This window comes from Cibotium barometz, chromosome 8 (genome assembly GCF_041138505.1).
Source record: "Cibotium barometz isolate CiBa-2024 chromosome 8, ASM4113850v1, whole genome shotgun sequence".
Classification (NCBI taxonomy): Eukaryota; Viridiplantae; Streptophyta; class Polypodiopsida; order Cyatheales; family Cibotiaceae; genus Cibotium; species Cibotium barometz.
In genome coordinates this window covers 24,238,817-24,266,202 of record NC_141053.1, presented here as the reverse complement: position 1 = coordinate 24,266,202, position 27,386 = coordinate 24,238,817, and the positions used below count along the sequence as shown (strand labels likewise).

At 45.2% G+C, this 27,386-nt stretch overlaps 1 protein-coding gene across 7 annotated transcripts in view; it reads right to left on the bottom strand.

The window, feature by feature from the left end:
• Positions 1–1,119: 1,119 nt before the first annotated feature.
• LOC147636069 (uncharacterized) overlaps positions 1,120–27,386 on the bottom strand; it is a 41,909-nt gene continuing 15,642 nt past the window's right edge. For 5 of the 7 annotated variants that reach the window (XM_086801504.1, XM_086801506.1, XM_086801501.1 and 2 more), the window contains exons 24-33: positions 26,325–26,493; positions 26,059–26,178; positions 25,766–25,961; positions 25,488–25,594; positions 5,754–5,861; positions 5,462–5,646; positions 5,111–5,278; positions 4,836–5,022; positions 1,929–4,715; positions 1,120–1,850 (exon numbers count right to left, since the gene is read on the bottom strand). In XM_086801504.1, the coding sequence (XP_086657630.1) occupies positions 2,025–4,715; positions 4,836–5,022; positions 5,111–5,278; positions 5,462–5,646; positions 5,754–5,861; positions 25,488–25,594; positions 25,766–25,961; positions 26,059–26,178; positions 26,325–26,493 (3,931 nt within the window). In that variant the 3' untranslated portion in view covers positions 1,120–1,850; positions 1,929–2,024. Of the gene's footprint in view, positions 4,716–4,835; positions 5,023–5,110; positions 5,279–5,461; positions 5,647–5,753; positions 5,862–25,487; positions 25,595–25,765; positions 25,962–26,058; positions 26,179–26,324; positions 26,494–27,386 lie in introns of all 7 variants that reach the window. The other 2 variants (XM_086801502.1, XM_086801508.1) reach the window with 1 other exon arrangement.

Genomic DNA, 27,386 nt, shown 5'->3' with positions numbered 1-27,386 from the left:
ACACCATTAGATGAAGTGACGATGGAGGGTCAGTTGTATACTAAGAACCTCCTTGTCTGTCCAAGTTGTTTGGCATACTCCTTGTTTATCCAATGTTTGGGGTACTTCTTGTTGGTGAAACCAGAGCAAAAAGTGTGCTTGGTATCTCCAAATAAGCCTCGTTGTCTGTCCAATGTCTGAAGTACTTCTTGTTTGTTGTTGTGGATTATTATTTGAAGTGGAGTGTTGGAGAAAGAAAATAACCACCCGTCTTGTGGGGCTTTGTAGGAAGTTGTCTAAGGCTTCTTAGCCTAGTGGTTAAGACTAGTGCACATCTACTCCTCTGCAGCTTTTTGCATCCTAACACACATCAAAGACCACTCACGCACACTGAGCTATTGTGAAGTAAACACAATTCCTATTTTCTATATTCCCTCACACCATCTCTACCAGCATTCACCTAGCTGCATAGCCTTTATTCATGTTACATTGAAAAGACGTGTCCAAATGGAGGGACCAGGCAGTAAAATTTCACCAGTATGATTCGGTGTGGGAAGGAGACTTTGTTGACAAAACGGATAGAACTACCCCAAGGATGCCAAAAGGAATGCTTGCTTGTCAAAACAAGTCAAAGACCACATTTTTGGACCTGCTTAAAATGTGCAGGCATGCTCTCACCTACCTATCTGTGATATGGAGCATGCACAACTTACGCACATGTGCAAGAAGAGAGATTACTGAAGAAAAGAAAAGGGATAGAGTTTGTTATGGAGGGGCCCTAGGAGTTACCTACCGCCAAGGCAACAAGTGTGGACGCTCTCTCATGAGCTTGTCCATTTTATCATTGGCATCTGCTTCTATGCTAGCTGTAGCTGAAACTGCAAAGAGATCTTTTCTATATATATATATATATATAGAGAGAGAGAGAGAGAGAGAGAGAGAGATTTTATATGATATATATGATTTTGACTTCGACCCAAAATCTCTCAATTGGGAGCCCAATGCATAAACAACTACGCCATCACTGCACATCCACATGACAAACACCGGGGGGGGGGGGGGGGGGGGGGGGGGGGGGGGGGGTATGGGGCCTGCTAAAGTAACACAGAGCAACTAGATTAAAAAATTTGCACTTCTGTGTTCGCAGTAAAGAAATTGCTTATGAAAAAGAGTGTTACAGGCTTTCCTCCTTCCATGTGGGATGAAACACCTAAGCTCAATGGTTTTGAAATGGATTCTCCCAAGTAGCCAACAGCCACATAATTACAGTCCTTTCTGATACATGCCAGAAACCGTCCATAGCCTATCATGAATAAAGAATTTGCCCTAACCTAGAACCTGTACCATGCAGCCATTTAATTTGCTGCATACCTACTTCCTTTCTCAAATGTAACCCTAGTATCCATCCAAAACCATAAAAGAAGGGCTGACACTGTAACCGGTTGCAGTTACAGGAAAACATTTTCGCCCACTACCTGTATACTGTTACAAAAGCACTTTATTTACACACAGTAAAAGGATGTTGCTGTAGGAAAAAACTGGTTTGCCTTTTGAGCACGTCATCTCTTGCAGCAATGAATCCACTCCTAATGATGTGCATGCTGTATCTAGGTGACAATTGAAGAAGACGACAGCCGATATGCAATTTCGCATGCATGGATCTGCTACTTGCTGGTTTCCCCTGACTTCAAAACTGTGCAGAAGCTTACTGTGCACAAATTCACTCTCGCCAGATAGCCTAGGCAAGGGTGCCTCCTCCTGTGCCAGTCCCGCATGCAAGACAGGATGTCTTACCCTTTATAATCACTTTCAGCCAGTTGTGGACATCTTCAACCCACTCTATGCTAAAGGGGGTTCAAACTATCCAATGCCTGCTTTTGATGGACAGTTGTTAGCAACAAACATCATTCGATTTGCAAAAAGTCTTGACAATTACTCTAGGTAGGTACCTTGAGTCAAAGAGTCCTGAGCGCGGAACCTTCATAGATATCAGCCACTTGATCTGTTGTTGCAAAAGTCTTCTTGACTTCAGCTTCATCAAAGAATTAAGAAGGCTTGGCACCCGGAAAGGTCAGGCTTGCCTCCACAATGGTCACAGGACCAGCAAATTCTGTATCACTCTCGTTGAAGCCATCTGAGCTGTCTGAAACCCACCAGCTCGAGGGATATCTCTGCTGCAGAAAGTGCTTCAATGTTTTGGAGTCCACCACTTCATCTCTTATGTCACTTGTTGGCAAATTCCATGCTGCAAAACCTTTTCTTTCCTTTGGGATGAACTTCTCTAAAAGTTTAAGAACTTCACCTCCTCTTCTCTTATCGGCAGACATAACTGCCAAGCATTCACCAGCACGTTGCTGCAAAGTCATGTCAATGCTGTTATCGACCAGCATTGCTAGCTTGGAGACAATGCCCAAACGGAGTGCCACTTCAACAGCAGTGCTGCTGAGACGAGCCAGGCGCAGCATGAGCATCAAGCTGCAGAGCCGAGGGTCCGTCCCTGTAAAACCAGCCACTGAAGCAGGAACATTCAGATCGAGAAGAGAAGCCAATGTCAGCATCAAGTCTTCAGAACTCATGCAGTCTGCAATGTCTGAATGAGTGGCGATGCAATGAAACAGAAGGATAGCCACTTGGGTAAGACCCCGCCGCTCTCTGCTGCTCCCACCACTTATGAAATCAAACACGGGGAAAAATATGTCAAAGTTGGAGTGCCGTAAGAGCAATGGAGGGCGTAGCTTGAAAAGAAGCAGCAAAGACAACAGCAGTCTTCTCCTGTCATCAAAGTCAGACTCTTGAGCATCGACTCTGCGCGGTAGTGCTCCTACGACTATCGCCTTGCGAACCTCCCTAAGAAACCGCTCCTCCAGAGAGATGCCAAAGTCAAATTCTGGATTCCGAAGAAACTGATCTATGAAGAAACCACCAAGATACAGCTCCTGAGAGTAGTCTACATCTTCAGTATCCCTATACAAAGGCCTCGTGTCGTTCTCCACAACATTGGCCAATGTCCATCTCAAAAAAACTGGCTGGCCTTGTATCATTGCCCATGGAGGCACAGCAGAAAGGCCCTCATTCACAAAGCTATCCCTTAGCTGCAACATTTCTTCTTCTATTCTGGACTTCAGGCGGAGTCTGGTTCCTTCATCCCATACTAGCCGCGGAGACCAATGCTGCCTTTCATACAAGTCACATGCTTTGGAGGGCTCACGTGCGAGCAAGGTCAAAAAATCAATGGGAAAGAGCAGAACCATCGTTCTCAAGACTACAGGATCCACTTTCTCTTCCACACCTTGCTCAATAATATTCAAAAGCTCATACATATCTGTGGCTTCTTCGATACCTTCAACAGGGGTTGTATGCCGAGAATCATTTGCATTTGATCCTGTCCTCCAGAAGGTGAGGTCTTTGACAAGTTTTGTTCTCCTGCTTATACCACTGCCGGCGAGCAACAGCTGACCCAGTATCTGGGCAGCCAATAATTGGCCTGCCTTTGGTATCTTGTTTTCTTCCATATCCTCTCCTTCAGATGGCTGCTCTCTAAAGAGACTTGGTGGATTTATTTTAGAGAAAAGAGCCAAAACAGGAAGCAGCAGCCCACACGATGAGAAATAGTTTGTGGCTTTGACAGTTGCTGAAATACTCTCAGTTAAGAGCAAAACTGCTTCTAATGTGGACATCAATACTTGATTGTTTCGATTTCTGCAATCTCCTGCAGCTGATTGCCACAGTTGAAGAGCCAGAGATTTCAAAAGCTCTGAATTCAGGACCATGTCCTGACCAGCCTTACATTCTGCCAAAGCCTTTACAAGTGATGCCAGTTCGATCTGCACTTCTGGAAGGCTATGCCCAGAAAGAACTATATCTGAAAGGATAGAGTACCTGAAGTGGAAAATAATATCTTCTCTTCCTTCCTTGACCGCATGCTTGAGACATTCTCTTAATGCAGATAATGTGTACAGACACCTTTCAACTTGTCCCAAACCTTGTCCAATATTTGTGTCAAATGTCTCAATAGGTGGATCATATGATGCCTTCTCCATGTCTTCAACAGTCTCCATGTCTTCAATAGTCTCCATGCCTTCAACAGTCTCCATGTCTTCAACTGTTTGCTGTTCATCTTTCTCATCAATGTAAGACTCGGTTGTGTCTTCAATTCCCTCAGGTGTAGCAATCAAGAGATCAGTTTTATGCATTTGAAGGTAATCCTGCATGACATCAATATAAGAATGGCCAGGAGGCAAAACAAAGCCTTCCCAAGAGCTACTGCTAAGTCCCCGTACAAAGAGACCCTCAGCCCGGACTTCTCCGTTCAGGCATTCATAATCAAACCCCTGCAGCCACTCAATCTCATCATCAAGTAATAAATCTCCTGTAGCAAGCACACTACTGTGACGATGCAGCCTATCACGGATGCGTTGAAGAAGCTCTGCTCTCATAGCACCTGTCCATACTCCCTCTGGATGCATGAACTCAGAAGAGACTGCAGCAATAAATTTCTCTGGACCCTCTGCCTGCAGCAAACATGCCAGAAGAGGCCTAGGGATGAGTCTTGAAATGACTCCATAAACTGATTGCTTTGTTTGCATTTCTAAAGGGCCACTGGCTTTCATCAGGGTACACACTAACGACCCAAGGACATCTGCCGAGCTGTACAATAACGCTGATTTAGAGTCGTGTGCTTTCAATGCCATGTCTGCAGATGGGATAGCCAACAATAGCAAAGGCAAGTACCATCCCTGGTGCATACAAGAACTTCACCAGTTATCAATCTGATTATCTTTGCAGCTGATATGGAATACTGCATTGCAAAATGCTCCCTTAGACAGAAATTAAGTAAAGCAAAAAGAAGCAAGCACCTGTTTAAGAACTCGATCACAATAGAGTTTATCTTCTGCAAAGTACTTAAGGCAGCTTAGAGCGGCAAATGAAACTGGACTTGGTCCTTTGGGTGGTCTGGCTGTGGCATCTGCTGCTGCCGAGACAAGAGTGCACCAAAACCCTTTCTTCCACCTGATATCTTCCCATAATTGGTCCTTCCCAGCTCTGTGCTCAAGCAAGTAAAGATCAATTCAAGACATTCATAAAACTCTGATACTAAAGAGCATCTTTCCTTTCCAAAAAAGCAACAAACCTTGATGATGCAACAGTGCCTAAGACAAGTAGAGCACCACCAACAGCACACTCAAAGCTCGTGTTGCCACCCATTTCTAGAGACAAGGTCCCTTCGTCTTCAAAATTTGTACCAAGTGACAGTACACTTAAAGCAAAATTTAATGAGGTCTGCGGCACTTCCAACTCCCTGTAAAGTAGACAGGACAAAAAGAGAATGAAAAGGGAACACTCCAAACTGTTACTAAGTGAATGCATCAGGTACCACAAGTAGGCCCTAAAGAGAGGCTTACAATGGTTGAGAACTCCTCTCTCTCTCTCTCTAATATATATACAAAAAAACTGCCCAAATAAAGTGAGTAACTATGCATACCTTGTAATGCCCTTGCAGTAATGTCTGAGTACTGTGGTTGTCTGTAGTAAAATGTCAACTACAGAAGGGGGAGACTCGTCTTTCTGCGCCAAACAAGTTCGCAGAGCAGGAGTGGCAAGAGTGATTACCACAGATTCCATGTCAGTTGACAGCGGAAGCTCAGGGAATCGTTGGACTAAATAAGCCTGCATGAAAGACGTTTTTACAAAAATTATAGACTGGTTGCAAGTAAACCCTCATATGACTTCTTATATATAAGTTTAAGCCTTCTACAACCAAAAGATGTTCAAACCTGAGCCCGTAGCAAAAAGTGGATGCGTGAAAGTTCTTTTCTCCAAATGGAGCTTGATGATGTAGTGGAACCTGAATTTGCTAAGCCTGCTGCACATTTCCTTAAATCCTGTCCAAGTCCATTGAACAGGCAAACTCGTCAATTGTTTTTTCTTGAATTTGCAATTTGAAAGAAGTATCTACATAAAATTTTAAGCATTGTAAGAATTCGGTATGCCTCATTCTTCATAACGTCTACTATTGATGCAACTGCCAAAGGAATCTACCTTAACATAAGACAACTCCTCTCTCTCTCTCTCTCTCTCTCTCTCTCTCTCTCTCTCATACATTAGTGACACCAGCCTTGATGTATGCAGCAGCGGTTTGGGCACCAGGGCTTGCAGCCTCCACATGGGTGCAGCTGGAGAGACCACAGATCTTGATGCTCTTGAGGATGATACGCAGCAAACCATCCATCCTGCACGACATTGTTCGAGCTGAGTTTGCTGCACCACCTATGGCAGTGGAGGCATTGTTCCAGACGATCTCCTTTATATACAGGATGAGGGAGATGACCACGGAGAGATTATCCCGCCGAGCTTTTGAGGCATCCAGACAGATGGCCGAGGCTGGACACACTGGATCTTGGTATGCACAGATGCTACAGTGGTTCTCACATCATGGGATAGACATTGAGCGGTTGCCACCTTTTCAGTATGATCAGTCTGCTCCATGGGGTTACTTTTCTCTCAATGAGAGGAACAGAGTGATGAGACAGGACATATGGCAGCACTACATACAGGAGACATGGACAGCACCAGAGAGCCCACTACCACCGAAGATGCTGTATTACAGAGACCACTTTATGAGCATCTCAGGGGATGGGTTTATACATCGACCGCAGTACATGGATGTATACATGCCACACAGCTCTCACATTGCTATTGGCCAGCTACGAGTCTCATCACATCAGCTAGAGATAGAGGCTGGGAGAGCGGCACGGGTTCCCAGAGCTGTGCGGATATGCAGATTATGCCGCGAGGAGGTGGAGACTGAGGATCACTTTGTATGTAGATGTAGAGCCCACCAGGGGGTCAGAGATAGATATGCAGGATTGTTTGAGGAGCACTCTTCACTACATCAATTGATGGAGGCCTCGGACCAGTGACAGCTTGGCAGACTACTACTAGAGCTTCATAGTTCGAGAGAGAGACTCCTCCAGACACCCGCTCCCACTAGGGGTGGGAGACAGTCCCAGCTCACAGATTTCTTCCAGGGAGCTATGCCAGTGCCAGCTGATGTACCACGTGGGGTGACCGCACAGAGAGCAGAGGAATTGAGAGCCAGGAGGAGACCTAGACAGACTGGACATAGAGCACCCCGACTCCGTCACCGAGAGATAGTAGCTATCTGAATGAGACACCAGATGGAGACACAGGAGAGGCTAGCTCGCTTTCATTCAGACTCAGGGTACATGCTCACGCCATTCACAGCCTCAGCATCGGCGATGTATGATATCTTATATCCCTCTTATGGCACTGGATGGAGTTAGACATAGATCTGCATAGCATGCTTGTACTACCCCTTCAGCATATAGAGATGCATCTTGCCTTAGCACTCCATCCACATCCCTACACCCCCTTATATTGTTTGTATATGGGCTCCACCGATCCATGATGATTCACAGTTGTATCCAGACACATGCACACTTTTTCTTTTCTTTCTTTTCTTCCAATGACCAGAAGAACACAGTTGTATTATTTTTTGTCTCATAGGCCAACTTTGGCCTCTCGTAGACGTTAATATATCTTTCTTTCTTTCTTTCTTTCTCTCTCTCTCTCTATTACTCTTTTTTTTTTGTGAAACCACTGCTTCATTAAGGAATGTACGGTACATTCATAGATGTCCCACCTTGGGACAGCTACTACTCAGATATCAGAAACAGTAGGAAAACACCTCCAGTTGTTGTGAAAGGAAAGATCTCCAAGGTCAAAAGAATCTCAGAGTGAAAGGTAAAGAGACCTCCTAGAAAAAGCGAAGCATATGATCTCCTCATGGCAAAAATGCTGATTTCGTGCATGGTAGATCGTCCACAAAGCCCAATATCTAGTCCAGGAAAGGAAAACAATGTAATCTAGCAAAGGCAAAGAAAGGCACCCGAACATCCAGAAGAATTTCCGAAGTTGTTGTCGGGTAATCGCACTCTCAAGTGACCTGACAGTCTGTCCAAGAGAGCACGGGAAGAGGGGCATCCCCATAACAAATGAATAACTATCTCTCGGCAATGAGAACACCTCTTGCAAGAGGCAGGTGCAATGTTTCTCTTAGCTAAGAAGGTGCCAATCCGGAGTTCACCCACAAAGCATCCCCACAAGAAAAGCTTTTGTTTGAGAGGCAATTTGCTCTTCCAAACTATGGTGAAAGAGGCCTTCCACCAGTGAATAGGTTTGTTTACATGCCACAACTGATTTGCATGTGTCTATACCCAAGGTGGAGGCACCAGCGAAGAGGTTTGTTTACATGCCACAACTGAGTTGCATGTGTTTGTATCCATGGTGGAGGGAGCAGAATTTTATAAGATCTAGCTGCCGTGAGGTGATGGAAAGAGAAAGGAGAGTAAACTCGAAGCTGCCTATCAAATTTCCAGTCTCTCAATCTTTCCTCCTCAAGTGGAGGCACCAGCTGAAAATCTTGCAATATAGAAATTACTTCATGCCATAGATGCTTGTGATGCATACCCAGATTCTATCTTCTGATAGCCTATGAAAAGGAAAACATATTGCCTTGGTTATCAACTAAGCATACGCCAAAGTTAGAGAGGAAGTATGCTTTTCTAGGTCAGCCAATGAGTGCTGAAAAGCCCTGCTCCAATGAATACTTTCTTTACACAAAGAGTTGCCTCTATCTAGAGCTCTACTTGACCAAGAAAGATGACAAAGAAGCATTTGCCAATCATGTATAAGCATGGTCCAATGCCCAAAAGCCTTTGTTTTCATTGTCACAATCAAATGTGCCAACATCAAAGTCCAAGGTTGCTTTTGGTCAAGAAATTCAAGAAGTAGAGTTGCCTTTCTTGCAATGACATGGTAGGGAATATTGAGTATATTCAGACCTCCATGCATTTTGGGAGTGCATACAAGTTCTTTTTTGAGCAATTTGCAATTTGACGGCCTTTCTATGTGTTCTTGTCCCCCATAAACATTCCAAAGCTTTGGACACGAAATTATCAATATCTTTATTTTACCAAGGCACAAGAGGCAAGTGGAACTAAACATAGGCCATGATGATGGATTGGACAATACAAAGTCGTACATGCAATGGCCATGTCAATAGTTTCCAATACTCAATCTTGTGAATCGTGATTCAGCTTATCCATAATCCATTGCCTTTCTTGCTTGAGAGACACTTTCCATCCTATAGGATATCCAAGATGCCATACTATAGAGGCAATATGAGTCCAAGCCAAAGAATGCAATGCCCAATCACATTCTTTAAGAGGCAACACCTTCAACTTAGTGAACTTAACCTTCAATCCAACAGCTAATCCATATAGCTTCAACGCATCCATGATTGCATTGACATCATGTTGTGTGTTCCTGGGAAAGAAGAACAAATCATCTACATACGCTTGACTAACAAATTGACTAGCTCTTGTAATGTCAATACCATGTAGCCTCCCTTCTACAATCAAATTGTCCATGTACAAGAGCATCGGGTGAGTAGCTATCGCATAAAGCAAGGCACTCAATGAACACCCCTGTCTCATGAATCATCCAAGCTTCCATGGAGTAGAGAGTTCATTTCTAATAATACATTGCGTTGTCCCTTCCTCATACAGCCAGTACATGGTATTCCTCATTTTGGACCAAAATCCATTTTGTGCATCACTTGAGCTATGAATTGCCATTGAACTGTGTCAAAAGCCTTTTCAATATCTATTTGCATTATGAGTACATACTGATTTGTGTATTTAGCATATTCAATACCTATGTAGGGATTTGCAATGTTATCCATGATTTGTCGCCTTGGCACAAAACCATATTGAGTAGGATGCAGCCCATAATGAAGAACATCTTTCAATATGTTAACTAGCAATTTGGCAACCAATCCGTCAGTTTATCAGATAGCTATTTTTTAGGGGGTAAAGGCACCAGCCCTTGCTTCCAAGCGGCTGGAAGTACACCAGAGTGCCAACAAATATTAATCATATAAAGCACTTTATTTTTGAGTGAATCCCAATACTCAAGAAAGAACTCTACCGTAGAGCCATCCCAACCAGGAGATTTCCATTTCCCTAAACCACGCAAGGCATCATGCAACTCTTCTTCTGTGAAAGACACTTCCATTTCCATTGCTTTCAGAGGTGTAACAATTTGGTTAACCTGTTGCAAAACAATGCGACATGCATGCACAATTCGCTGCAATGGCTGTATAGGGGCAGAAACAAGGGAAGTAAAATGGTTCAATACTCCTGTCTCTAGCTGATGTTTATTTTGAGTCCACTACCCATTGGCTTTTTGAATCTGTGAATGGACTAACTCTACCTGGAAGTATGTAGATTCTTAAGGAAGGCCTTTGAAGAGAAACCTTTATCCTTGAGAGTTTTTATCCTTTAAGTTTCCCAACATCATTACATTTCAAGAACCTCTAGAAGATCATCCTGCTCTTGAGCATCCAGTCTCCTATACTGACTATACTCCGTCAATAATTATATTGTTGATTTTGCATAAGCAATGGGCAACGAGTCCACACACATACAAACACGCATGTGTGTGAAGGCGCACAGCCGTGCGACAGAAAAGAAAAGATCACACACGTCAAAAGCAAGGGTCACACGCGACAGAAAAGCCTCTCTCTCTCTGTGATTTGTCCCATAGGTCGGATTCGGCCTCCCGTGGACGTTAATATAACTCTCTCTCTCTCTCTCTCTCTCTCTCTCTCTCTCTCTCTCTCTCTCTTTTCGTGAAATGGTGTTTTATATTATATGTAAAATGTACATCAGCCACATGGCTCACACAGAACCTATGGCCCCAAACAAAACCCCCACAAAAGATCCTCTAAAGGATCATGACCATGCAAACCTGTACACTAATAAGAAAGCCTCCTAGCCAAATAAGCATCCCAGATAAAGGATCATGACCATGCAAACCTGTACACTAATAAGAAAGCCTCCTAGCCAAATAAGCATCCCAAATAAAAGCATCAAAGATGAGCCAGCTGAGCCGCCGTAGACCATAACGAAATAACATCTGCATCCAGTAGCTGAGCTGAGAGAAGAGAAGAAAACTGCCAAAGCAGCAAACCGCGGATACGTAGAATGTGCCCATGTATTCCAGACAAGGAATCAAAAATGAACCCATTCCGTGTAGTCCAAATATGCCAAAGTCCTGTCCATCTAAGGAAATGGAATATCACAAGGTGACTGTCTGAAGTAATGACTTGAGGACAAATCCCAAATATCCACTGATGAGCCGAAACAGTAGACCTCTCTACTACCTCCCAAACGCGAGAGACAAAAGACCAAATCTGACGGGCCACTGGACAACTCATGAACAGATGCATAACTGTTTCAGTGCATGTCGTGCAGAAGAAGCAAGAGGCCAGAGTAATTTTACGACGGCTCAGCTGATCCCGTGTAGGTAACCCTCCCACCAACATCCTCCAAATGAAAATCTTACCTTGGCAAGGGAGTTTAGACTGCCAACCACGCATAAGAGTTTTCTGCCACCATGATTTAGACTTGTGCAATCCCCACACCTTATTGGCCTTGGCTGAAACCCAATCTTTCTTTGATACAAGCTTATGATAGACCTGGTTAGCTGAGAGTGATATCAAGTCACCAGATTTACATAGTGCCCAATCAAGCCAAAGCTGATCTGCAGATGGCCGAGGCAATGGAGTAAAAGGCTCAACTGCATGCATGATGTCAACCCATAGTGGCTAAAATGTCCGAGGAACCCTAAAGTGCTGCCAAATACGACGAAACGAATATGGCCTGTCACGACCAGGTATCACAGCATCTTGGATTCTAACCAAGTCTAGCCTGACCATGCGGTTGAGTCGTATGCGTGAAGCATCTCTGTCTGGCCAAACAATGACACACGACTCCACAAATGTTTCGAACTGCAAAGAGTTCAAAAGTAGTCTTTCATGACCAGGATCCCACCGAGCCAACAGTAGAACTTCATGCCAAGAAAGGAGAATATGCGATAAAATGTGTGATGAGCGAATACGGACAGGATGAGCCGCATTCACAATGTCCCACCATGAAGCCTGCACACGTGTCCGCCCATGTGACAATCCCTCCAACTCAATCAAGTCACGAGTCATGAATACCCAAGGCTGCTCCTGCAAACACATATCTTGAAAAAGCACCCACCTACGCGCCACCATATGCAAGCGGACATCCAGTAAAGCAGTCCCACCCATTCTTTTGGGCGTCGTAATGTGATTCCAAGCTATCCATGTTTGACCCATAATATTTCCTTGCCTCTTCCACAGCATAAACCGAATGGGAGCAACCAAACGGATGAGAGATTTGTGCGTCCAAGGTAGCAAAGGCAAAAAATAGGAAATCATGCTAAGCATAATAACCTGAGCTACCTTAACCCTCACATGCATAGGCCACCCTTGAGCTTTCCAATACACAAATTTATCGAAGATCCGAGCAGAAATCCAAGCAAGAAGCGCTTGGGGGTCCACATCCACACCCACCGGATATCCAAGATGACGAACAATGTCTCCTGTATGCACCACACGGCCTTGCCACCCTAATGCCTCAAGATTAAATTCCGTGCATACAATGAGGGCTGATTTTGTTGAATTTATTTTCAGCCCAGAAGCCAATGCAAAATTATTCCAAGCTTCCATTGCTCGATCTATATTGGCTTTTTCGGCCCTGAGAAACATAAAAGTGTCATCCGCAAGGGCTTGAGCAACCAATTGCTTGCCATGAGGGAGATGCAAACCAACCACTTCACCATGCGATGCCATAGCATCTAGGCGAGATAACATAGGATGAGTGGCAATGGCAAAGAAAAGAGGGCTAAGAGGACAGCCCTGCCGGAGAGAACGGGTGAGAGAAATACCATCCGAAAGTCCTCCATTGAGCATAATCCGCGTGATAGAGCCAGAGCCAAGTAAATGCACCAAATTAGCCATTTTGGGACCAAAGCCCATGGCTGTCATTAACTGAGAAAGTAAAGACCAGCTGACATGATCAAAAGCTTTTTCAAGATCCAGCTGCACCATCACAATCTCTTGCTTCTTTGCCTTGGCATAATCCACTCCAATTTGAACATTAAGAATATTATGCAAAATATTCCTGCCATGCACAAATCCATATTGATATGGATGAACAAGAGTAGGAAGCACCTTCTGCAAGCGATTGGCAAAAATCTTTGTAAAGATTTTATACATAATACCCATAAGTGAGATCGGGCGCCATTGAGCCAAAGAAGTAGGCGAAGGGACTTTGGGCAACAAACAAAGTATGCCCAACTTCCAATCGGCAGGCATATATCCCTCATCCCAAACCCTTTGACAAATAAGCGTCAAAGGCTCTGCAAGCTGATCAGCATATTTTCGGAAAAACTCATTTGTCAAACCATCCCAACCAGGGCTCTTTCCCATGGGAAGTTTGGAGAGAACAGCTTCCACTTCCCCTTGAGTAACAGGAGCATCAAGCGGAACTGCCACATCAGGGTCAACTTGATATCGTACTTCAGCAAACAATGACTCCCTTGCAGCCAGGACAGCCGGTGAGACATCCTCTCGAGGGGCAAGCAAATCTTCATAAAACCTGATGCAATGCTGAATAACCTCAGAAGGTTGAGTAACAAGGTTGCCTTTGGCATCCATCAACCTAACAATATTCTCACGCATATGTTTTTGATGCAACTTATCATAGAAGCGATGAGATTGACAGTTAGCATCCCGCAAAGCATCAAGACGTGCAAGTAGTTTAAAGCGAACATATTGTGCTTCCTGCATCCTAGATAGCTCCTTTTTCAGCCATTCTATGGCATCCGCAACTTCAGCATCCATAGAGTCAGTAAACATGAACGCCTGCAAGCCCTTTAAAAGCGACTCAAGAAGAGCCACATGCTGTTTTTGTATAGAGGCATTAGCAAGACCATAATGCCGTGCTAATTTCCGAGTGTTGGTAAGGAACACTGGCCAAGCATGATAATCAGCCATGGACACTCTTGTGGAGAAATGTCGTATCAACTGACGCATATAAACATCAAAAACTTCATGCTCCAAAAAAGTGTGATTTAAGCGCAAAGGCAAGCGTCCCAACAAGCCTTTATATGCATCCACAGGATGATAGACCATTTCAAACACAAGCGGCCAATGATTTGACAAAACCTGTTGCTGATCAACCATCATAGTAAGAACCTCTGGCAAAAAGAGATCTTGATGTAAAATATACATCCTATCCAATCTAGCATAAGTGCCCCGAAACTGTTGTGAGGCATAAGTATAACCCCTTTCATCTGAATGCAACCAAGACCACATGTCTTGTTTTAGCGACCTTGCTGCAAAAGCTTCCCACGCCTTTCTCTCCGGGCCATCCATTGAGATTGAAAGAGCACACAAGTCATTCCACAGCAAACGGCGTGCACGAGCATTATTTGGAGCATACACCCCTAACAACCATAAAGGCGTATCATCCCAAATAATCTGTATCACTAGAAATCTTCCATGAACAACTTGAATCACAAGAGAAGGCTGAAACTGCGAACGAACAGTAAACATAACACCTGACTGCGAAGCAGGATGTCCGCTGTAGAAAACATGAAACCCCTTATATACATAGGCTTTGCCAGCCAACTTATGCTACTTATGTTCAACTGCACACAAAACATCCCAACCATGACAAAAAGTTGTACGCCAAAGCCTGAACTGCTTTTGGCGCGAAGAAATACCCTTTACATTCCAGTGTACAATTTTCATAAGCCTTCCCAGAAAAGGAATCAACAAGGCCGTGTACTAGGCCCAGGACAATCTGCCAAATCACGAACCTTTTGAAGCATTGCATTTTTAGACATGGTATTTGTGATCTCAGACTGCCCTTGGAGTTCCCGAGCACGTGTCAAAGGGTAATGACCATCCCATGGCGAGATGACCTCACCCTTCGAACCAAACACAAGAGGCAATTGTTGTTGTGCTTCTTTTGTTAGGCGACTTCTAATAGGATAGCGTTCTACTCTATCCACCCCAAGAGGCCCTGTACCCTGAGAAAGTTGGCCTCCCGGCCTCTCAATCCTGGTCTGTTTTGCTGGGCACCTGAACCCAAAGGGCGACGAGCATATGTATGTAAGGGCCCCTGATGAGTACCAAAGGCCCCCACCAAACAGCATCTGAGAAATCCCCCCGCGGGGCAACAAATCGTGTCTTTTTACCACGTACGTCCACCCATGGCTGCTCAACCTCATTCTGAACATCCACATGTACATCCATATGTTGGGCATCATGTGAAGGAGCATCATGCTCATCTTCCACGGGCAACTGCCCATCAAGGATATCCTTTGTAGCAACAACTTGTTCTTTCTTAGGACATTCGGAGACAAAGTGGCCCATCTCACCACATTTGAAACAGTGGCCAGCAAATGTATCCCACCTCAATTCATACATTAAAGGTTGCAGCCCAACCATATTGACACGCAAATGTGTCGGCCTAGGTCTCCCAGTATTCCACAACATGCATAGACGATTTCGGTTTCTAGATGTCATTCGAGGCACCACCAAGACATCACCGATACCTCGCATGAGACCTAGTAAAACACGCCAAAACATTGGTGGGAATTGTTTCACTTCAAATCAAACTGGGCAAGCCTGGCGCAACATATCTTGGTACTCTGCCATAGGCTTCCACGGAACCACATGAACCAACTGCCCATCCAAAAAAAGTGGCACCTGCTCCAAGACTGCCCTACGGGCTTCCGAAGTGCGAAAAAGTATTTCATAAAAGCCTCTCGGACCATCGTAAATCTCCTCAAGTGCCTCAGGCGACACCAAGCGGCCCAGCCATGCTCTAAGACGAGGCAACAATGGAATACGCCCAGTAAAGAAAAAGATAGCAGCACGATCATGAAAATCTGCTAGCTATTGTAGCAACAAAGGAGTCTCCATGCATACATCAGCCACACCACTATTATCTACTGCAGCCATTTGCACGCTATTTGCCTTCACATATTCTTGCAGAAGCTCACCAGTGATCTGCAGTAAACGTGCAAACTCCGGAGAAGGTGCCTGAACTTTCCTCTGCATTCTCTCCAACATTCAACATCAAGCCTTTGACGTTTTTGTTGCTCCGAGGCATCTGAAGCATAACCCACATCCTTCTCGATCATCTCCTCAATAAGATCCATGTTAAGGCTATTGGCAGCCATGTCGCCAACAGCAGCAGCCGGGTCATCCAAATCCATGTACAAAAGCAAAGAAAACTCGTTCTCTCAAACCCAAATTCAGCACCTGCTGCAGTGCTGGCTGGAAACTCTTCTGTACCTGCAGTACCTGCTGAAACCCTACTGTACCTGCAGTCCTGGCTGGAAACTCTTCTGTACCACCTGCTGAAACCCTACTGTACCTGCAAGTCACCTGCTAGAAACCCTACTGTACCTACAGTACCGGCAGCTGGAAACTCTTCTGTACCTGCAGTACTTGTGGAAACTATTGTACCTGGAAGAACCCCTACTGTACTGCAGCACCTGTTGAAAAAACTACTGAACCTGCAGTACTTGCTAGAAACCCTAGTGTGCCTCCTGTATTTACAGTAATACCTCTTGTTGCAAGCAGCTCCACTGATAACGAAAGGCGGTGTGTTGTCTTCTCTGCAAGGATGTCGATCACACTGCCACATCCAGGTATCGCGCCAACACAGTCACCAGCGTAACAAGAGGCGTGTTTACAAATTCGACTTCTCTACCCATCTCTCTCTCTCTCTCTCTCTCTCTCTCTCTCTCTCTCTCTCTCTCTCACACACACACACACACACACAAGCCCTGAGGTAGAGCAGAAGCAGAAGCTCGACTATGAACAAGAACTGGTGACGACCAGCAAGTGGGAAGGACCAACAGTAGGGCGGAGGCGGCGGGGCAACGGCAGAACTCTTCTCTCTCTCTCTCTCTCTCTCTCTCTCTCTTGAGAGGGACGGGATCAGAGAGGGAGACACACCTACAGAGGCAGATTACAGACTTCTTTCGACCAGAGATTGAGCAGTCAGGCCAGCAGGCATTGCAGCTAGCCCCAGAGTATAGCCGCACTAGAGGTACACTGATTGATCGGGCTATAGAGCTGGGGCGGTCCAGGCGCCCCAAGATGAGGGGCCCATCTCGACACCCGCGGAGACTACAACAGAGGATCAGGACCATACTAGCACGGCATGGGAGACGTCCAGTCAGAGTACTCACCATGGAGGACATTGAGGATATCCGCCATCGACCGATGAGAGACATCTTTGGATAGTGATGTGTATGATGCTTACCTTTGTTGCTAGAGTTTTCCTCCCAGATGTTATCCATTAGGAGCTCCTAGTACCGTACTTTTCCTCACAGTTATTTCAGTTTCAGTTAGTTGTTTTTAGCTTTTCTTACACAGACATTGTATCAGATCCACCAATTGTTGTAACCTTTTTGGTCTCATAGGTCATTTTGGCCTTTTGAAGACGTTAATATATCATTTCATTTCATTTCTCTCTCTCTCTCTCTCTCTCGCGTTCTCTCGTGAGTAGAGATGCAGAGATGCGCCACTGCATGGCGCAGGATGAGAGAGCCTCGCCCTCGTACCCCGATTGAGGATCCACACACATGGCACACATATGCAAAGAGCCACAGGAATCCCGCCCTACCACCTCTACTTTCTTTACCGCCTCGATGGTAGAGAGAGCTATCCGCCAGTTACGGCATGGGAGATCGGCTGACCACACAGGTATTCAGAGTGAGCATCTTATTTATGCAGCTAACACACTGGGACCCTTTGTTGCTCACCTCTTTAATAGGGCACTAGTGGAGGGCCTACCAGCTGAGTGGACTATGCACACCATCGTGCCTCTCCACACAGTGGGAGACATGCTAGACCCCAGCAACTACACGACTATCATGATTGGTCATACATTGGCCAAACTTTATGGCGCATTGCTAGAAGCACAGTTGAGCTCATATGCCGAGAAGGAGGGACTGCGAGCACCAGGGCAGGCTGGATTCCGACGAGCTTTCTCCACTATTGACCATATATTCACTCTGCGATGTCTAATTGACCAGGCTAGGGCGCGGGAGAAGAGATTATACTGCTGCTTTGTGGATTTCCACAAAGCATTTGACACAGTGCCACGAGAGAGACTCTTCCAGCGCCTACAGTCATTGGGGATCCCATCAGAGATGGTTTGGGGCATCTATGCTTTATATGAGCAGGTCTTCGGGCGCATACGATGCCCCGGGGGGCTATCTAATGTTATTGCTAGCACCATAGGTGTGAAGCAAGGATGCCCTCTCTCTCCTACACCATTTGGGCTATACATCGATGAGGTGGCTGACTTCATTGGTCACGGTGGTGGGAACGGGGTAGACATCTCAGGTACCACAGTCCACATTATGCTATATGCAGATGATATTATTCTGGTCTCTGAGTCGCCGATGGGACCAGAGCACCATCTCCATGCACTCGATGACTTCTGCACACAGAGGAGGCTTACAGTGAACCTTGGGAAAACCAAGGCCATGATTTTCCACACCTCAGGGCCGGTTCGACGACAGGCCATCTTCACACTAGCAGGAGGACAGGTAGAGGTGGTAGACTCATATGTGTACCTCAGGATTACATTTACGACTCCGCCAGGAAGATTTACTATGGCACAGGCAGCCAGGGATAGACTCATACGAGGGTATGCAACTCTGGCCATGCTAGAGAGACAGTGTCACCAAGCAAACTTCTAGGAGCCCCGCACGAAGGGGTGGTTGTTTGACACACTAGTCACCCCTACTTTGATGTATGCTGCAGCAATATGGGCACCTGGGCTCGCCACCTCCACATGGTCTCAGATAGAGAGGCCTCAGATTCTCATGCTCTCACGGATGATCCACAGCAAACCCTCCGTCCCACATGACATTGTCCTGACGGAGTTTGATGCACCTCCTATGCTAGTAGAGGCCCTCTTCCAGACGATCTGATTCATACAGAGGATCAAAGATATGCCATCAGATCAACTCTCACATAGAGCTTTTGAGGCGTCCAGGAAGCTCGTAGAGAGTGGAGATAGGAGATCATGGTATTCACAGATGATACAGTGGCTCACTCAGCATGGTCTTGACATAGATCACCTGCCACCTTTCTAGTATGATATACATGCACCACACATCCAGCTCTCTCACAGTGAGAGGAACAGAGTCCTTCGGCAGGATTTATGGTAACGATACACTCAAGAGACTTGAATTACACTCAGTCAGCCTCTACCGTCGAAGATGCTATACTACAGAGATCAGTTTATGCGTATCTCAGCGGGGATGGATTCATACAGAGACCTGGATACATGGACGTGTACATGCCTCACAGTGCCCGAGTGGTGATTGGCCAGCTCAGAGTGTCATCACACCAGCTTGAGATTGAGGCAGGTAGGACAGCACGGATCCCCAGAGCAGAGAGGATATGCAGACTATGCCAGGAGGAGGTTGAGAGTGAGGAACATTATGTATGCAGATGCAGAGCATATAGTGTCATTAGAGATAGATACACCACCATCTTCAGTGGACATCCCTCACTCCGCCAGATCATGGAGTCCGCAGACCAGCGCAAATTTGGCCAGTTCTTGCTAGAGACACAGCGCCACAGAGAGACCTGCTACGGACTCATACCACAGGGAGAGGTGGGCGACAGCTCCAGCTCACCGATTTCTTCCATAGATCTATCCCAGTGCCTATCTTGACACAGGAGGGGGTTACACTTCAGCGCGCTGCGGACCTCCGAGCCAAACGGAGACCGAGAGCACCAGGCTACCAGACTCCCAGACTACATCAGAGGGAGATCACAGAGATACGGGCTCGACATCAGCACCATGTCCAGGAGCGGCTAGCTCACTTACACTCACACCCGGAGATCATGCTCCGAGGTATTTTTGCCTCGCCATCGCCTATGTATCACATATTACACCCCCATTATGGTATTGGTTGAAGCTAGACAAATCTGCATTGCATTCTTGTATACCCTGCGCATATAGGTTGCATACTGAGCCTCTAGCAGTAGTGCTCCATCCATCACACCCCCCCACTAGCTCAGTACTTTCATAGTTTATTTCATGTTCATTTTGTCCTTTTTTTTTCTGACATCAAGAAGACATTGACAGTCGTACATTGATTTGTCTCATAGGTTGAGTTCGGCCTCTAGTAGACGTTAATATAGCTTTCTCTCTCTCTCTCTCTCTCTCTCTCTCTCTCTCTCTCTCTCTCTCTCTCTCACACACACACACACACACACACTTTTTTGTAAAACCCAATCTTCTATTACAAAGAAACAATATACATGGGGAGGATGTTCTTCAGAGAGAAGTCATCCAAAGAAGAAAGCTAAAAACAATAGAAAAAGACTTCAAACTATGGGACGTCAATAGCCTCCAATTGTCGACAGTCATGTAGGGACTGGCAAAGATTGGCACGATAGAAAGCATAAGCATTCAGAGAAGGCTGTCAAAACATAGTATGGTTCCTAGCCTTCCAAATAGTCCAGCACACACACGCGCGCACACAATTTTTTTTTAGTGAAACCAACATCTCATTAGAAAAAATCAATGTATATTCATAGTTGTCCCAAAGTGGGGCAGCTACTACTTAGTTTAGAAACAGTGGGAAAACACTTCTAGTTGCTCAAAGGAAAGGTCTCCGATTTCATGAGAATCTCGGAGGGATTGTAAAAGGGCTCATGAAGACATCAAATCACAGTCCTATGACCTCCTATACACTCCTAGCTAGCACTTCGCCTACAAAGAAATGCTCTATGAAGTCCAACACTGAGGAAAGCATATGAATATGACGATTTGGCTACCCACAAACATATATGCCCCAATGCTCTTGGTCAGCCAGTAGTAGTTGTCAACCAATTGTACCCAACATCCACATCATCAATGCCATGTCGCCATTGCCACCCACGAGACCCAAAATCCCAAACATTGTGAGACCAAGTTGCATCCACTGTGAAGGCTCACATTCCGTCCTCGCCACATCAAAAGAAAGACCTACACAAAAACTGCGGATGACCAACTTCCACCTAATCAAGCACTCTCCGACTATCCAACTACGCATGAAAAACACTACACATCTCTATGTATCCTCCAGTAGCCCACGAGAAGAACACTCTAGAGAATGGCTGAGCAAAACTCCGCTATCCAAACTCCAGCCACTAATGCATCGGCTCAGATGGAGCACAAGAACTGCTTGCACCATCTCCAATACACCCTAAAGGAAGAAAGCAGAACTAAGAACCATACTCCTTAGAAACTTTGCACCATATCTATATCCATCAGTACTACTCGGCACCTATATGTCTAAACCACCCATGTCATGTGGAACATTCCAAGTGATACATCCGTTGATACACCAAAGTTAAAACCCCGGATGTTGTTGGTACAATCTCCAAGAAATTTGTGTACTATGAAGATACATAAACTGACCTATCCTCCCATGACGAAGACAAATCTGATGACATGTCCTCTTGTGGTGCCTCAATGACATCAGACACTAAAGATATTCCACCCAATGCAAACGACAGATTTGTTGTCGATACAGTCTCCAAGAAATATGTGTATTGTGACAATACACCAACTGGCCTAACCTCCCATGACGAAGACAAATCTAATAACATGTCCTCTTATGACATCAAATACTAAAGATACTCCACGACCCCAGAAACTCAAGCAATCGCCACTGAAGCCAAAGATTCTCCACTGAGTGCAAATGGCAACTGTGAAGACTCTCTCTCTCTGAGAGACCTAGTTTAAAACTTCCTTTGTCCATACTTACGGCCTCATGCAATGAAACACCTTGAGTGTGTGCTCAACCTCAGAAATGAAAAAAGCTGAGACACGCACACATGCATCTCCTTCACACTAATCCACCATTTCTGAAGAAGCCTTCTCCTTGGACTTTTCCTCTGGTTCTGAAGAAACCTCCTCCTCGAATTGCTCCTCCAAGGTCTTCGGAGAATCCTTCGCGATGTGCTTGGTGGAGTCACAATAAAAGCATTGTCCAACAACCATCTTGGCGTGACTCTTTCCAAGGGTGAGGCGAGTCAACAAGGTGTCAAAATATGCAGCGGAAATGATAACCAAATCTGAGACCACAAGAGCAAGTAGAGTGCAGAAAATAGACAGCACAAGAGAAGTAGAGAGATAGGCGTGTAACTCTTCTCTATACACAAGATCCCGAGGAAAAAACTGAATGAATACAATGTGGGGTCTTTGGGGCCTATTTATATGGCCCCATATAGCAATCGGCCAGCGCTAGCATGCGCCGCCAGCCCTCACGACTGGGCACTTCCAGTCGGCCAGTAAAAAAAACAGCCACGACCCCTTCTGATCAGGTCGGCCAGCTCCAAGAGTGCAATCGGCCAGCACCAGAAGCTCCTGCCAGCCTGTGGCAGCCACCCACACCATGGAAAAATGGAAAAAAATGGGGAAAAAATACGGGGAGTGAGGAAAAATGAGAAAACACCTATACAGGGCGGGCACACCCACAACAGAGGCCCTGGTGTCTGATAAAGACAGGAGATGACTTCTAACACCCCCTCTCAGCTCCTGGCTGTGAAATCAACCCTAGGGAGCTGGAGTGCCGCCTGAGCGTAGCCTGAGGTAGAGACTTCGTGAAGAGGTCCGCCGCATTGTCCTCCGTCGAACAATAAAGTAGCAAGATATCACCAGCCAAGATCTTCTCACGTACAAAGTGATACTGTATCTCTATGTGCTTGATCCGGGCATGGAAGACCAAGTTCCGAGCAATAGCTATACAACTCTGGTTATCACACTGGATGACTGTGGACTCCTTTTGTGGAAACCCAATCTCACCTAGCAGCCTCCGCAACCACACAACCTCGCAAGCAGCACCACAAGCAGCCCGGTCCTCTGCCTTTGTCGAAGATAGGGCAATAGTTGGCTGCCTCTTACTGCTCCAAGAAATTGCTCCTAAGCCGAGGGTAAAACTGTAACCTGAAGTAGATCTCCTCATGTCTGGATCTCCTCCCCAATCTGACTAACTCCAACCTTGGAGTCTGACTCCATCCCCTCCTGTGTGAAAGAGTCCTAGATCCTTCGTACTCTTCAGATACCGCAAGATCCGCAATCCTGCGTCCCAATGAGACTTCAATGGCGTCTGCATAAAAGAGCTCAATAGCCCCACGTAGAAGCTCAAGTCCAATCTGGTGTTCAGCAACCAGATCAATCAACCAACCAACTTCCGATACTACGAGGTATCAACCGGCTCACAAGGATCATTAATGGTTAACTTTTTGTTTGGGTCCATCGGCGAAGTAATAGGCTTGCAGTTCTCCATCCCAAAGGCCTCAAGCAACTCATGAACATACCGCTGCTGAGAGACAAAAAACTCCCTCTTGGTCTGCCAGATCTCCAATCCCAAAAAGAACTGGAGTAAGCCAAATCCCATGTGTTGTTCTTCTCGATGGCATCAAGTTCCACCTGCATGACTTTCCTCCACGTATCCTGTGAGAGGGCTTCCTTTACGGAAGTGGGCTCCTTGTCCCGCATAATACGAGACATCAAAGCATAGTTTACCTGAAGAAGCTCCGCTGTATTGCTTTTGTCTCGGACTCTGTGTGATCTTCGAGGGCCATCCTGTGGTCCACTCGGAGGGTAACTCTGTGACACCTGACTCCCGAAGGGTGTCCAACAACCACATGGGTACTCAAACAGATCGAGGAGCCTCCGGCCGTTGCAGGGGCTCTACTCCAGCTGCGGGCTCAACCTCCTGGTCTGACTGAGGTTGATTAACTGGAGCAATGGTCTGGGAATCATTATCAGACTCTTCTTGATCTCCAGGAAGTGGCGGCTCCTCGACAGTGGATACTGGAACATGCTCATCAAAGACCACATCCCGGCTGACAACAATCTTGTTCCTGTTTGGATCATACAATCTGTATCCCTTGGACAGAGAATTATACCCCACAAATATAAGCTTGCGGGACTTGGAGTCAAGCTTCCCCCTCCTGTTTCTTCGGAATATGTACATACGCATCACTCCCAAAAACACGGAAATGCGAGACATCAGGTTTCCTGCCAAAGTATGCCTCAAACGGAGTCATATTAGGTACTGAAGTCGTTGGAGACCGGTTGAGGGTATGGACAGCCGTTGCCACAGTCTCTCCCCAAAGTGGACGAAGAAGATCACGATGCTCCAGCATGGTTCTCGCCATCTCCACCACAGTCTTGTTTTTGCGTTCTACAACTCCATTCTCTGAAGGCGATCCTATATTGCCCAGTTCTCTCTTAATGACTTGAAATAGGGTCGAGGAGAATTCACCCCCTTTGTCAGCCCTGAGAGTCTTTACCTGCAATCCAAACTCTTTTTCCACCATCACGTGCCAATCCTTGAACCGTGCAAAAGCTTGGTCCTTCTGTGAAAGAAACATACTCGTAGGTGTGCCACAGAGAAGATGGCTTTGTAACACGATTACTCAAGCATGAGTCCACCTTCTCTTGCCCACGTGATTAAAGATGGCTATTTTTTGTTTCTTGGATTGTGGTAGTTCAAGGATTATACACATGTATGGGAGTTAAGTGCTAGTTATCATGTTCGTTCACCAAGACAGTGAACTCTTAACACTCGAGACACCTATAGAGGGGTAGGTTGCCCGTGGTATGCACATGTGAAATTCTCTCTCCCCCCCCGTCGCCTGCGCTTTCTCGTGTGAGTTATATCCCACATGAAGGGATTGTAAGGCATATGTATCAAAAAGGGAGATCCCTATTCATTGGAGGCATAATGCAATAACTCGTTTATATTTAACTCTCTTTTGTTGGGCATCTAGTTCATCTATACATACTTTTTTTTTGTAAAAGCTTTGTTCTATTACTTCACTATACAAAGAAAGAAGCCCTTCAAAGCCAAGGAAACTTCTTGACGATCAGAAACATTGAGCAAACAAGTCTAATTGCAGCTGGTCCAGCTCTTGTCATCTACGGCAATAATATAAAGATTGGTGCAAAGACTGGCAGAAGTATGAATACTTGTCAATCTGTGTAGAGTGAAAAATCAGATGATTGCGGAATCAAGAATGTCCGAAGTGCCCAAAAACGTGTGTACGTGTAGATGAACTTGTGTATGTATAGATGAATATTTGATTATGCAAGTTCATCTACACACACACACACATATATGCAACTGCCAAAGGAATCGACCTTAACAAAAGATAGCATGAATCTATCTGTATATGTGTGCATGGCACTACGCACAAGTTACAACATAATGCATATGCTCTCTCTCTCTCTCTCTCTCTCTCTCTCTCTCTCTCTCTCTCTTATTGCTTAAGAGAAAATCTATTCACATAGGTATATGCTATATGTTTCTTGCGTTGCAAAATGTTATAAAACCTAATTTAACATTTTTTGCAGTTTCTTCATAACTGTTTCTTGTAACCATGGTTAGCACCTCTCCATGCACAAATCAGTATAATCTCTACACTTGACCATCACCAGATCACTCGCACCCATGTCTCGATCACAAACAGAATCAGTACGAGGGTAAAAGTGGGTACCGACCAGCGTAAGACTGTTGAGAAATGTAACCGGGTCATTGATTTGATAATTTGGAAAGCGCTCAGCATCGAGAAGATTCTCCAAGTAGAAAGGAGCTGAAAACACAGACTCTAGACAAAGCAAAAAGAGGAACGCGTAAGAAATCATAGTAAACAACCAGATGTTCCTAAACAGGACCTCAAACATCAGATCCTCTTAAGAATCAAAGATGGAGAAAGCTAGATGGAATGCACATTGCATACATAGTGAATATGCAGGTGATTAAATCACTAGGCATGCACCTGTAAGCTCAGGATACACAAGAGGAGCTTTTGGGACATGAATGTAGAGTGCAAGAGGATCTGAGGCTCGAAACTTCACATATGGTTCCAACTCTGCTTTCAAATACTCCAGCAAGCGCTCCCTCATCTCTTCACTCCAAATCACCTCAGGGCTGTCATGATCCGAATTTAGAATCGATGTAAAAGAGTCTGCACCCTGTCAAAGAAAAAGTACATTAACAAAATACCCATGAAAATGAGGTCTTTAATGAGATTAAGAGATGTTTAAAACACAAATATCGACTATATAATACCTCTGACATCATTTTTAAGATGACTCCATCTGGTAAAAACAGGCGAAGTATGCTACCATGCCAGGGAAACTGTTCTTCAGCTTTTAAATAGTCTGACCCGTTGAAGACTGACTCGGGATCCTGTCAAAAAGCCTCAAATCTCTTCAAGAACAGAGAGACATGCAGAGGAACACACCTCACATGAACATACAACTCCCACACGTGCACATGAACACACAAACACATGCACACATGCACACACACAGCACAAATATTGATTGCTGCACCTGTAACAAGTGACATTGCCGAATGAAGCCCACAATGCAGGCTTTGTCTGCATCCACCAGGTCACCAGCTAGAAGCTTCCAAAGCAGAATCTCAAAGGCACCCAGCTTGTAAAGGCGATTCATGGCAGCACTATTCACCCTCACAATATATGCCAGTATGTCTAAAATCCTGCAAATCCAAAAAGAAATAGAAAATGAACTTTTTTTTTGCATTTGACACCAAGAAGATGTGTTAAGAGTTTATTTAAGAACAGGAAACAGCATAAACAACAGGTCCAGGAGGCAGGAGCATTGTACCACCAAAATGTGTTATCGGGCAGGAAACATTTCCCATTGTGGATTTTAACATTTCTCCATAATTAATTTGGTCCCCAGGCGTTACTAGTGAAGTTTAACTTGTTGTATTCAAATTTTGTGATATGTTAACTTGTCACCTCTCAGGTCTCCACACCTCCCCTCCAAACTCACCTTCTCCTCAGCTGCCATTAAAAACAATTGAGCAGATCCAGCAAACAGACAAGCTGATCTATGCAGCTAACTGGCTTCCTTTTTCACATCTCCCCCTAAGCACTTTCTTCCACAGAAGCCAACGGCCCTAGAATACAAGAGCACCAGTGACCCCCAAAACATCTGCAACTGCAAACATCTCAGCCCTGCAGCTCCTCATACACGCTCTACTAAAGCAACTCCACAAAAGTCTCCAAAGCAGCCCCTCTGTGGCGAAAAGCACAAGCATCTACCTTAAGGATTTGAAAATTGGTGTAAAGTAATCTCCACTAAGAGACTGTTCACATGCATTTGTTGTGTAAAGCCTAGGCTCATCATGGTTGTAGTAATTCATCAGCTTCCTCAACAACAAAAACTTCATCCACATTGATGTCTACATTGGCTTCACCATCAACAAAAAATTTGAATTTTGTGTACTTCATCAAAAATCTGATCATCATGGAACCACTCAGATTCTCATGGAGTGAGGAGTGGCATGTCATGTAGCATGTTGTACTTGAGTGTTAGAGAGAACTTGACTGAACAAGCTGTAGTGGCATAATATGCAATGTACAC